Source organism: Schistocerca cancellata, chromosome 2 (genome assembly GCF_023864275.1).
Source record: "Schistocerca cancellata isolate TAMUIC-IGC-003103 chromosome 2, iqSchCanc2.1, whole genome shotgun sequence".
NCBI classification, from domain to species: domain Eukaryota; kingdom Metazoa; phylum Arthropoda; class Insecta; order Orthoptera; family Acrididae; genus Schistocerca; species Schistocerca cancellata.
In genome coordinates this window covers 1,036,692,624-1,036,705,500 of record NC_064627.1, presented here as the reverse complement: position 1 = coordinate 1,036,705,500, position 12,877 = coordinate 1,036,692,624, and the positions used below count along the sequence as shown (strand labels likewise).

At 46.7% G+C, this 12,877-nt stretch overlaps 1 protein-coding gene across 1 annotated transcript in view; it reads right to left on the bottom strand.

The window, feature by feature from the left end:
- The window catches only part of LOC126160778 (uncharacterized), a 324,917-nt gene that overhangs the window by 88,991 nt on the left and 223,049 nt on the right, over window positions 1–12,877 (bottom strand). Inside the window, exon 3 of the mRNA XM_049916929.1 lies at window positions 8,122–8,221. Coding sequence (XP_049772886.1) covers window positions 8,122–8,221 — 100 coding nt within the window. The remainder of the gene's footprint in view (window positions 1–8,121; window positions 8,222–12,877) is intronic.

The following is a 12,877-nucleotide window of genomic DNA, read 5'->3' as shown; positions in this document are numbered from 1 at the left end:
GTTTCCGTTCGCCGTATTGCAGCTGCGGTCCAAATGACGCCAACGTCCACGTATCGTCTCGTGCGCCAGAGTTTACACCTCTATCCATACAAAATTCAAACGCGGCAACCCCTCAGCGCCGCTACCATTGCTGCACGAGAGACATTCGCTAACGATATAGTGGACAGGATTGATGACGGCGATATGCATGTGGGCAGCATTTGGTTTACTGACGAAGCTTATTTTTACCTGGACGGCTTCGTCAATAAACAGAACTGGCGCATATGGGGAACCGAAAAGCCCCATGTTGCAGTCCCATCGTCCCTGCATCCTCAAAAAGTACTGGTCTGGGCCGCTATTTCTTCCAAAGGAATCATTGGCCCATTTTTCAGATCCGAAACGATTACTGCATCACGCTATCTGGACATTCTTCGTGAATTTGTGGCGGTACAAACTGCCTTAGACGACACTGCGAACACCTCGTGGTTTATGCAAGATGGTGCCCGGCCACATCGCACGGCCGACGTCTTTAATTTCCTGAATGAATATTTCGATGATCGTGTGATTGCTTTGGGCTATCCGAAACACACAGGAGGCGGCGTGGATTGGCCTCCCTATTCGCCAGACATGAACCCCTGTGACTTCTTTCTGTGGGGACACTTGAAAGACCAGGTGTACCGCCAGAATCCAGAAACAATTGAACAGCTGAAGCAGTACATCTCATCTGCATGTGAAGCCATTCCGCCAGACACGTTGTCAAAGGTTTCGGGTAATTTCATCCAGAGACTACGCCATATTATTGCTACGCATGGTGGATATGTGGAAAATATCGTACTATACAGTTTCCCAGACCGCAGCGCCATCTGTTGTTGAAAATTGTAACTACTGTAATTTCGAAAGTTTGTCTGCCTGAAAATGTACTGTTGTCCCAAGCATATTGCAACAAACGGTGTATTTCTATCGCTGCTCGTTTAGTTTTTATTGCCGTTTCAAATATACCGGTCATTATTGAAACATCCTGTATCTCTGCCATAGTTTCTGTCTCTCTCTGACCATACGTCAGAAGCAAGGGAAAAACTGATACAAATAGAATGAAATGTTCACTCTACAGCGGAGTGTGCGCTGATATGAAACTTCCTGGCAGATTAAAATTGTGTGCCGGACCGAGACTCGAACTCGGGACCTTTGCCTTTCGCGGGCAAGTGCTCTACCAGCTGAGCTACCCAAGGACAACACGGACAATTTTAGCTTGGATTAGAGTGTGCCAGGCCAGTCGAGCGTCGGGACGGACCTGTGTTGGTCTTCACTTATAGGGGCCAGTCTGGCAGCAATATTATAAATATTCTACGTAAACTTGTATTCTTTTTTCTATGTACTTGTTCGGCCTATATTCCACCTCTGGGGACACAACACCACAACACCATGGTGGGACAGAACAGCAGCCTGGAACTTGGAGATCCTAAAAGAGGGCGGTGACAGCAGTCTGCAGTGGGTTCAGGAGAGGCTCGGTTCCACTCGAGTCTACAGGCCACATTCGCTTCCCACCTCGCATACTGGGGTCCGGGTGAGGCGTACGCTGTGGGAGGCGCAGCAGCACTGCGACTGCACCAGAGACGGTGGCGGGTGTTGCCCTCCGGCAAGCATCACTAGCGGCAAGTTGTAGCACAGCATCCAGGAGAGCACGGGCTCGAGTCGGGTCCTGACCTGGGGGCAGCGGCGGCCCGAGGGCCACGGGTGACCAGTACACCCACCTTCGTCTCACGGTCGGACAGAGCAGGCCAAACGGGGCGGAGGGCAGCGAGGTCCAGGGACTGTAGCAGTCTCCAGAATCGCGGGCAGCAGCGCGGCGCAAGTCGCAACGCATCGGCGGGCGGCGACCAGGAGAGTGCGGCCGACCAACAGCGGAGCGGCCTTGATGACGGCAGCAGTGGCGTCGTCATACCAGGAGTCTGCTGAGCCAGCTGGACTCGCGGGACAGAGCGTGGGCGGAATGCCGACGCTACACTTCACCCATCGAGTAATGTAAATTATCTGAATAAACGAATGTTACCGAATACCGCCGTATCACTCTGCACTGCCCCTTGACGCTCTTGAACTTGCTCAGCCGCCTGACAAAATATGGTGCGGCTTCAGCTCTGCCATCTGGAGTCCCGGGTTCAACACACCAACCCCGCAACACCGTCATTTGCTCAGAGACAGTCGAGTATCTGCGTATAAGCAGAGACACACCTTTGCTTATTCTGACTCCTGTTTCACTCAACGAAATTTCTGGGGAATCGGGTTATGACGCTGTGTTCTCCTCTCGAGTGTCATACCGCACCGTTAGTAGAATACTAGCAGCAGCTGGACTAGGAAATTACTGTCCAATGGATAGGCTGACGTTAACTCACAGCACAAACGTCTGCATTTGGATTGGTGCTGTGACCGAGAATCACGGACTGTTGATGAATGGCACTGCACTGTGTACAACGATGAACGCGGTTGTGCAGTACCACGCATGACCATCGTCGGCGATAGTCCAAGTATTTTGGAGAGGCACAGTGGTATTGCTGCTGCCATCACGGTTTGGGGAGCTATTGGGTATGACTTTAGGTCACAAGCGGTAACGATTGTGGGAACTCTGACGGCACAACAGTATGTCATGGATATCCTGCGTTCTCTTTCGTTAGCTGCCATACGACAGTATGTTGAGGCCATTGTTCAACAGGACAATGCTCACCAGTAGCTGCCACGTGTCTGTATGAAGTGTCTGTTTGATAATGAGGCACTTCCACCGTCGGAAACGTCCCCTCATCTCTCCAAATAGAACATGAGTGAGACCAGCTGGTACGTCAACTGGGTCCCAGCGGCAGTACGCAGGATACCAAGGACCAGCTACAACAGCTGTAAGCCAACAGGCCTCAGCAGAGGATTTATGAAGACCCCCTTCGCAACTAAATCAGTGTATGCATCCAGGGCAGAGAGGTGCAACATTACACCGATGGCTGTGAGCTCACATAGCCAAGTTATTTGGAAATTTGACTCGATACTGTAATCACTGAAACGTACCATTTCAACGCGTGAAGTTTCCTGCCGGTTCCGCCTACTCTTCTGAGTGCGTCACTTTTTATGTCATGCGGCATGTACACACAAACCTTCACCGTGAATCAATCTGCTTATTAGTGAAAACTGTATCAAAATAGTAACTCCTGAGACTAGCTTTGACACAGACAGAAAAAGGCGGAGGACGACTTGAATTTATTGATACAGGGTGATCCAAAGAGAAAGAACAGACTCCATTTGTTAATTACGGACAGACTATGAAAGATAGAAAAACATTGTGCATGTCACTGGATAGACGAAGGTTCATAGTTTTATGTTCACACGGACAGTATACCATACAAGCAACACGAGAATCATGCATTGCCCGAGAAACATCGAAACGGTAGTCCATATCATTCCACACACGAATCAAAAGGTCCCTGTTTACTAAATCAACAGCTTCAACAATTCGATTTCTCTGCTCTTGAAGATCAACTGCCATAGGTGGGACAAACATTCTTATCTTTTATATACCACAGAAAAAAATTGCAAGGTGTAACGTTTGGAGACCTGGGAGGCCAAAAGCAACGAATAAGATCTTGTTGTCCAGCTGTTCCATTCCAACGTTGTGGGATGGTGTTGTCAACATAGCGCCGCACCTCTAGGTGAACGTAAGGCAGGGCGCCGTCATGGATAAAAATGAAATTATTGGAATCTTAGTGAACTTGAGGAAACAACGAGCTTTGCACCACTCCCAGGTATGATATTCCTGTCACATTTCCTCCGCAAAAGAGAAAGGTCCATAAACTTTGTGAACAGAAACAATACAAAAGACATTCAGTTTCGGTGGGTCTGATGTTCGACGAAGACGACAGGGTTTTGTGACACAAATTCTTACATCATGACGGTTTACTTCACCCGATAGATGAAACGTCGACTCGTCCGAAAAGGCGAATCGTTCGGAAAAAGTGTCCTCTGCCATGTCCTGAAGAACCGAAGTGCAAAATTCGCACCCTCTGTTACTGTCACCGGGACGTAATTGCTGCATTAAACTGCAACTGTTCGACGTAATTGCTGCATTAAACTGCAACTGTTCTTGCTGCATTAAACTGCAACTGTAAGACTTCATATCCAGGAGTCGTTTCAGAACACGAGACACCGTAGTTTGCAGCAGTTGAAGTTCCTGCATTGTTTTTCTGTGGGCCCCCGAAAGCTTCGTGTGAACGATTCTCTGGTACGCTTGACATTTTTATCAGGCTGCCTGGCTGACCCGTGCTCTGCCCTTTGCACATGCAACCATCTTCCAAGAATTCTGTGTGCCAGCCATAAATCTGTCATTTTGCTCAATCGACGGCGGAATGCAGGTTGCACTTGAACAATGGATTGACCTCGCGCAGATTCCAACACACAGATTGATTTCTCTTGTGGTGTAGTCACCATGTTGCTACAAACAAAAAACAGTGCAGCTATGTCAAAACTTTGAACATTCCTCTATCCGGTGACATGTGCAATGTGTTTCTATCTTTTAGACTTTGTCTGTAATAAACAATTGAATTCTGTTCTTTCTTTTTGGATCACCCGGTATATGTAGCTGTATACAATGCATGTACATTCTATGTCCTCAGAAACTGGACATCACAGTTCCAACACCGTTAAGGTAACATACAACAAGCATAAAACTGACATGGATGTGCATTTCACCGCAGACAGGAGTAACGCCTTGTACATTTTGTATGCAAGGAAAGATATGTTTCATGTTTCAAATTCAGAAATAGCAACTGAATGTTGTTTGTTAGTGAGAACATCATATTATGCCTCGTGCCTTTTTCGTAAGAAGGAGAGACGACTAGTAGCTCGTGAAGGAATTCAACAGCGATAGGACCGTGATCAATCGAGACTGCGCTTTATTATCGGCGATATTGCTGCTCCTATTATTCGAGATACCACGACTGCCATATGGAACTGTTGGGTTCAGGAAGGCCAAACTCAACGCCACACTGGATCCCAACGGCCCTTTGGCATTATCTGCCGTGAGGACATACATACACTGTCTACTTCGGTATTACAAAATTCTGAATATGATTACGGTCTCAGTATTTGTGTGAATCAAGTGTGTTGTAGAATTTCGATTTGAGACGCAGCTTAAGCGCTTTATCCTTGTATTATAGCTTAACACAATTCATAGTGCATCGTGAACATTTCGTTCTGTGAATTTCCTGAACTACTTTCGGCAGGTAATGACTTTATATAAATACGAAAATTTCGAAGCTCAGTGTTTCGTCAGATTATTTATGAGTTAGTACTCTGTAGCAGTTCGGATGGCTTTTCGCTGTCTTACCCAAGTGATGGTTTTTATCAAAGTAAATGAAGCATTTTCTATATTTAAATTAATCACAATATTTTTTAGGGTTCCATGTGTCCAAAACAGAGTCCTTAAGGGGTTACTTCGTTGTCCTCCTGTCTGTCTGTCTGTTCCACTGTTAGGAACCATTTTTCTAAGTTTCAAATGGCTCTGAGCACTATGGGACTTAACTTCTGAGCTCATCAGTTCCCTAGAACTTAGAACTACTTAAACCTAACTAACCTAAAGACATCACACACATCCATGCCCGAGGCAGGTTTCGAACCTGCGACCGTAGCGATCGCGCGGTTCCAGACTGTAGCGCCTAGAACCGCTCGGCCACCCCGGCCGGCCATTATTCTAAGGAACAAATAGACGTATCAAGTTCAAATGTACGTAACTTGTCAAAGTCTATGGTCGCTTGTCAGAGTAAAAATTTTAAGCTTCTAAGTCAATTCAATCAAAAGATACGGATATTTATGTCATATATTTTGATACTCGAAAACTCGCTCATCAAAACCTATAGCTACTTGCCGTTGACGTAGACTCATGAAATTTGGTAAGAAGCAAGGTTTCACAGTGCAAGTAAAGTAAGAAGATCTGGAAACTGTTAAACTGTAATTATATCACATAAGAAATATCATTTTGCCATTGGAACATACATTGCATTCCCCACCGTCAAAAGCATAACACACGTTACTGCATGCAAACATAAAACGTAAGTTCTGGTCATGTTTTACAAAGTGAATAACAATATTTTATTAAATATTATATATAAATACTGGCAAGATATCAGTCCCGTAAATTCCAAGGATATATATTATATATATATATATATTCTTCTAATTTCTGAGACTGATATCTTGCCAGTATTTCTATCGAAAACAATCAAAAATCGTTGAAATCTCGTTTCCCAGGATGGTTGAACGATATATATGTACATAATTATGTTTGTACCGAACCCTCAGTGCGCAAGTCCTACTTACATTTGATTTCTTTTTTAAATATTTGCATGCCGAGATCATGACTGTAGCTACAGTTCGCCAGAAACCGCTCTTTCCTCTATTAACTCGAAAGAATTTAAGGTAAGCATTATAAAGTTATACACGAATAGACGTTGAATATAGCATCGCAACGTTTATTGTTTAATTAACCGGTTTTATACACTCCTGGAAATTGAAATAAGAACACCGTGAATTCATTGTCCCAGGAAGGGGAAACTTTATTGACACATTCCTGGGGTCAGATACATCACATGATCACACTGACAGAACCACAGGCACATAGACACAGGCAACAGAGCATGCACAATGTCGGCACTAGTACAGTGTATATCCACCTTTCGCAGCAATGCAGGCTGCTATTCTCCCATAGAGACGATCGTAGAGATGCTGGATGTAGTCCTGTGGAACGGCTTGCCATGCCATTTCCACCTGGCGCCTCAGTTGGACCAGCGTTCGTGCTGGACGTGCAGACCGCGTGAGACGACGCTTCATCCAGTCCCAAACATGCTCAATGGGGGACAGATCCGGAGATCTTGCTGGCCAGGGTAGTTGACTTACACCTTCTAGAGCACGTTGGGTGGCACGGGATACATGCGGACGTGCATTGTCCTGTTGGAACAGCAAGTTCCCTTGCCGGTATAGGAATGGTAGAAAGATGGGTTCGATGACGGTTTGGATGTACCGTGCACTATTCAGTGTCCCCTCGACGATCACCAGTGGCGCACGGCCAGTTTAGGAGATCGCTCCCCACACCATGATGCCGGGTGTCGACCCTGTGTGCCTCGGTCGTATGCAGTCCTGATTGTGGCGCTCACCTGCACGGCGCCAAACACGCATACGACCATCATTGGCACCAAGGCAGAAGCGACTCTCATCGCTGAAGACGACACGTCTCCATTCGTCCCTCCATTCACGCCTATCGCGACACCACTGGAGGCGGGCTGCACGATGTTGGGGCGTGAGCGGAAGACGGCCTAACGGTGTGCGGGACCGTAGCCCAGCTTCATGGAGACGGTTGCGAATGGTCCTCGCCGATACGCCAGGAGCAACAGTGTCCCTAATTTGCTGGGAAGTGGCGGTGCGGTCCCCTACGGCACTGCGTAGGATCCTACGGTCTTGGCGTGCATCCGTGCGTCGCTGCGGTCCGGTCCCAGGTCGACGGGCACGTGCACCTTCCGCCGACCACTGGCGACAACATCGATGTACTGTGGAGACCTCACGCCCCACGTGTTGAGCAATTCGGCGGTACGTGCACCCGGCCTCCCGCATGCCCACTATACGCCCTCGCTCAAAGTCCGTCAACTGCACATACGGTTCACGTCCACGCTGTCGCGGCATGCTACCAGTGTTAAAGACTGCGATGGAGCTCCGTATGCCACGGCAAACTGGCTGACACTGACGGCGGCGGTGCACAAATGCTGCGCAGCTAGCGCCATTCGACGGCCAACAAGGCGGTTCCTGGTGTGTCCGCTGTGCCGTGCGTGTGATCATTGCTTGTACAGCCCTCTCGCAGTGTCCGGAGCAAGTATGGTGGGTCTGACACACCGGTGTCAATGTGTTCTTTTTTCCATTTCCAGGAGTGTACGTCGACAGATGAGTGCGCAAACTTTTAGTGAATAACATGATACACAGCAAAACCTGTTGTACTATCCTATACGCGACCTGATTCGGCACGAAACATCCGACACACGCTCTAATGCGCTACAACAGTTACTACTCAGTGGTGGAAGAAGCAGAATTGTTTGCATAGCACAATAAACAAGCAAACAAACGTACCGTAATCGGAGGCGTGGGCGTCGGCGTGGGGCGACTGCAGAGACCTCTGCAGCTCGCAGATCTGGTCCAGCGTCACCTGCAGCAGGTCACGGGGGTCCTCCTGCAAAAAAAAAAAGTACCTCGTAGCACTGCAGGCACTTCTAAATGTCGAAATTGGTGGTTTACAAAATGTTCAACTGTGTGTGAAATCTTATGGGACTTAATTGCTAAAATCATCAGTTCCTAAGCTTACACACTACTTAACCTAAAGTATCCTAAGTACAAACACACACACACATGCCCGAGGGAGGACTCTAACCTCCGCCAGGATCAGCCGCACAGTCCATGACTGCAGCGCCCCAGACCGCTCGGTTAAACCGAGCGAAGTGGCGCAGTGCTTAGACACTGGACTCGCATTCGGGAGGACGACGGTTCAATCCTGATTTAGGTTTTCCGTGATTGCCCTAAATCGCTCCAGACAAATTCCGGGATGGTTCCTTTGAAAGGGCGCGGCCGACTTCCTTCCCTAATCCGATGAGACCGATGACCTCCCTGTCTGGTCTCCTTCCCCAAAACCAACCAACCAACCGCTCGGTTAATCCCGCGCGGCGATGGTTTACAAGTTTCTGTGTTTGCAGTCGTGTTGTCATGTTATCTTCATACGAATTTTCGTCAACTTCGTTCATTGCCTTCGCCAGCTGTTGAGCGCAGATTTCGTTGGCCACAGATATGGTCCAGGAGCAGAAACCACGTTCGAAACCTGGCGAAGGCAAGGAAGGAATTTATCAAAAATTCAGGTAAAGATAAAATGGCACCTCAGCTGGAACCCTAAAAAATGATAAGGCAGTTTCAAATAGAGATTTCTGTTCATTCAATTATAGCAGGTCAAAACAACATCTTGTTAACACATAGAAGACGGATTCCGAGTTTATTCGTGTTTCTCACGCCATCTGTGACGGACTCGTATCTACTCCACGCTGCCTGTAGACTTCGTCTAGTTAGGTGTTTACACCCGTAGCCAACGTGGCAAATGCAATTGCCTTCATGTATTATTGTCCGATCCACGAACGATGGCTGTTCGCGCAGGTCGAGAAACGGTCAGGGATTGCACTGTTGTCGGTTCCAAGCGACAGTTGCCATACGCGCATACATGCACATCTACATCTATACTCTGTGAACCACTGTGAGGTGCGTGGCAGTGGGTACGTCCGTATGGAGCGCGGTAAGAATGATTGTAGAATGCCTCTGTGCGTGCAGCAATTATTCTAATCTTATCCTCACGATCCCTATGTGAGCGACATGTAGGGAGTTGTAGTACATTCATAGAGTAGTCGTTTAAAGCCGGTACTTGAAACTTTGTTAACAGACTTTCTCGGGATAGTTTACATCTGTGTTCAAGTTCAGTTGCTTCAGTATCTCTGTCACCCTCTCCCACGGATTAAACAAAGCTGTGACCATTCGTGCTGCCCTTCTCTGTATACCTTCAATATCCCATACTAGTCCTATCTTGTACGGGTCCCACAAACTTGAGCAATATTGTAGAACCTGTGGCACGAGCGGTTTGTAAGCAATCTCTTTTGAAGACTGATTGCAATTCACCACTATTCTGGCAATAAACCGAAGTATACCACGTGCTTTACCCACGACTGAATCTAACAGTATGTGATCATTCCATTTCACATCCACGCGAAGTGTTACACCCAGGTATTTGTATGATTTGACCGATTCCAACAGTAACTCATTAAAATTATACTCGTTGGATACTACGCTTTTTCGTTTATTGAAATATAAAATTTTACATTTCTGAACATTCAGAGCAAATTGCCAATCGCTACACCACGTTGAAATCTTATCAAGATCTGACTGAATATTTATGCAGTTTCTCTCAGTGCTTTGCACTTAATAAAAGCGTGCATCCTGCAAATTAGTCTCTCACTTGCTTGAGTAGAATTTGTCTCTTACCACAACCATCAGCCACGACAATTCGCAACAAATGGAATAAAAATTCAATAAATACACTACTGGCCATTAATTTTGCTGCACCAAGAAGAAATGCAGATGATAAACAGCTATTCATTGGACTAATATATTATACTAGAACTGACATGTGATTACATTTTTACGCAATTTGGGTGCATAGATCCTGAGAAAGCAGTATCCAGAACAACCACCTCTGACCGTAATAACGGCCTTGATACGCCTGGGCATTGAGTCAAACAGAGCTTGGATGGCGTGTACAAGTACAGCTGCCCATTCAGCTTCAACACGATACTAGAGATGGGCAAAACTGTTCTTTTCAGAGATCGGATCAGAACTGTTCACTCCCTGAAATGAATTAGCTCTTTTTCATGACTCACCACTCATTTACAATAGAAAATAAATGGAAGGCACATTGCCCTTTAAACTTGGTTTATTCCAGTACTATACCTGTATTTTGATCTTATTTGATCCTATTTTGAAGTAACACAGATAATGAGTAAGAATTTTGTATTGTTTATTGAAATTTCCACGATATGACAAAGTTTTGGATTATTGATTTATTTTGCACTATCGTGGTTTTTTGGGTGATCAGAAAATGTTGTAACTTGAGATTTACATTAACAATATATTTGGCTATAATGTATTAAAATTTCATTAACCTCATACAAATACATCGCAAGCCATATATTTTTAAAGTGAACGTTTCCTTCCGAAGACGCCTAAAATCGCAAAATCCGTACCAGAATAAGAAAAAAATATATAAATTTGACTGTAAAACGAAAGTGCTGCATATAGCCTTATGCAGAATAAAACAAGGAAAATATTGGTGTATCACATTTTGCGATACGTTTATCGGTTCACTCGTAATTAAAGCGTAAATTCGAGTGTCCATAATAAAAATCCTATAGTAAGAGGAGTCGTCAGGAACCTAATCTGATCAGTTTAAACAAATAAAAATAAAATAAAAACAAATGATGTATACATAACATAATAATGTAATATACATAGCGGTATTACTACGAAGAACAATATCCAGTAGAGACGAACTCCGATGCAGAAGCACTGAGTCGAGCAGGTCGAGCCGTGAGCTGTATTACTGCATGAGCTAAGACCGCAGAGACCAGAGTGACACCTGAGTTGCTTTGCTCAACGCTCTGGCTAGAGTCGAGAATGGTGGGGTGAGCGTTGAGCGGGCGAGTTCCGAGGGTGGGGGGAGCGGTGAACGGCCACCACTCACCCTCTCCGAGACAAATCGTCCGTTCCCTTGCGAGCAGGTTGTTACAAGTAGTTCCTATGTTATCTGCTAGGTGGCTCTCTGTCCTGTTGCTCGCATCAACTGCCCAGAGGCCAGGACGTGCGACTGAAACGATCGCCGACAGAGTGCGATGCGAAGTTAACCTGCGCCAGACACTGCAAGTGGCAGACGACGCACAGAGACGGTATGGCATATGTGAAACACAAAATCCAATGGGACACTGCACAATGCAGGCAGCCAAGGTAGAAGCAGGGCAGAGGCCGGCGCTGGCTGTGTTGTGTGGCATGCACTGTGCTGTGACCAGCAGAGGCGCTGCTGATATGCTCCGTCTCTCTCTCTCTCTCTCTCTCTCTCTCTATCTCTGCCGTGGGAAACATTTGGAGCTACCGTTCTTTTTTTCTGAATCACTGATTGTTCACTCCTTTGAAAGATTCAACTCTATGAATCAGTTCAAGAGCGGATCCCCCATCTCTACACGATACCACAGTTCATCAAGAGTAGTGACTGGCATATTGTGACGAGCCAGTTGCTCGGCCACCATTGGCCAGACGTTTTCAATTGGTGAGAGATCTGGAGAATGTGCTGGCCAGGGCAACAGTCGAACATATTCTGTATCCAGAAAGGCCCGTACAGGACCTGCAACATGTGGTCGTGCATTTTCCTGGTGAAATGTAGGGTTTCGTAAGGGTCTCGAATGAAGGTTAGAACCACGGGTCGTAACACATCTGAAATGTAACGTCCACTGTTCAAAGTGCCATCAACGCGAACAAGAGGTGACCGAGACGTGTAACCAATGGCACCCCATACCATCATGCCGGGTGATACGCCAGTATGGCGATGACGAATACACGCTTCCAATGTGTGTTCACCGCGATGTCGCCAAACACGGACGCGACCATCATGATGCTGTAAACAGAAGCTGGATTCGTCCGAAAAAAAAAATGACGTTTTGCCATTCGTGCACCCAGGTTCGTCGTTGAGTACACCATCGCAGGCGCCCCTGTCTGTGATGCAGCGTCGAGGTTTTCCGCAGTCATGGTCTCCGAACTGTTGCAAACGTCATCGAACTGTTCGTGCAGCTGGTTGTCGTCTTGCAAACGTCCCCATCTGTTGACTCAGGGATCGAGTCGTGGCTGCACGATCCGTTACAGCCATGCGGATAAGACGCCTGTCATCTCGACTGCTAGTGATACGAGGCCGTTGGGATCAAGCAGGGCGTTCCGTATTACACTCCTGAACCCACCGATTCCATATTCTGCTAACATTCATTGGATCTCGACCAACGCGAGCAGCAATGTCGCGATACGATAAACCGCAATCGCGATAGGCAGCAATCCGACCTTTATCAGAGTTGGAAACGTGTTGGTACGCATTTCTCCTTCTTACGCGAATCATCACAACAACGTTTCACCAGGCAACGCCGGTCAGCCTCTGTTTGCGTATGACAAATCGGTTGGAAACTTTCCTCATGTCAGCACGTTGTAGGTGTCGCCCCTGGCGCCAACCTTGTGTGAATGCCCTGAAAAGCTAATCATTTGCATA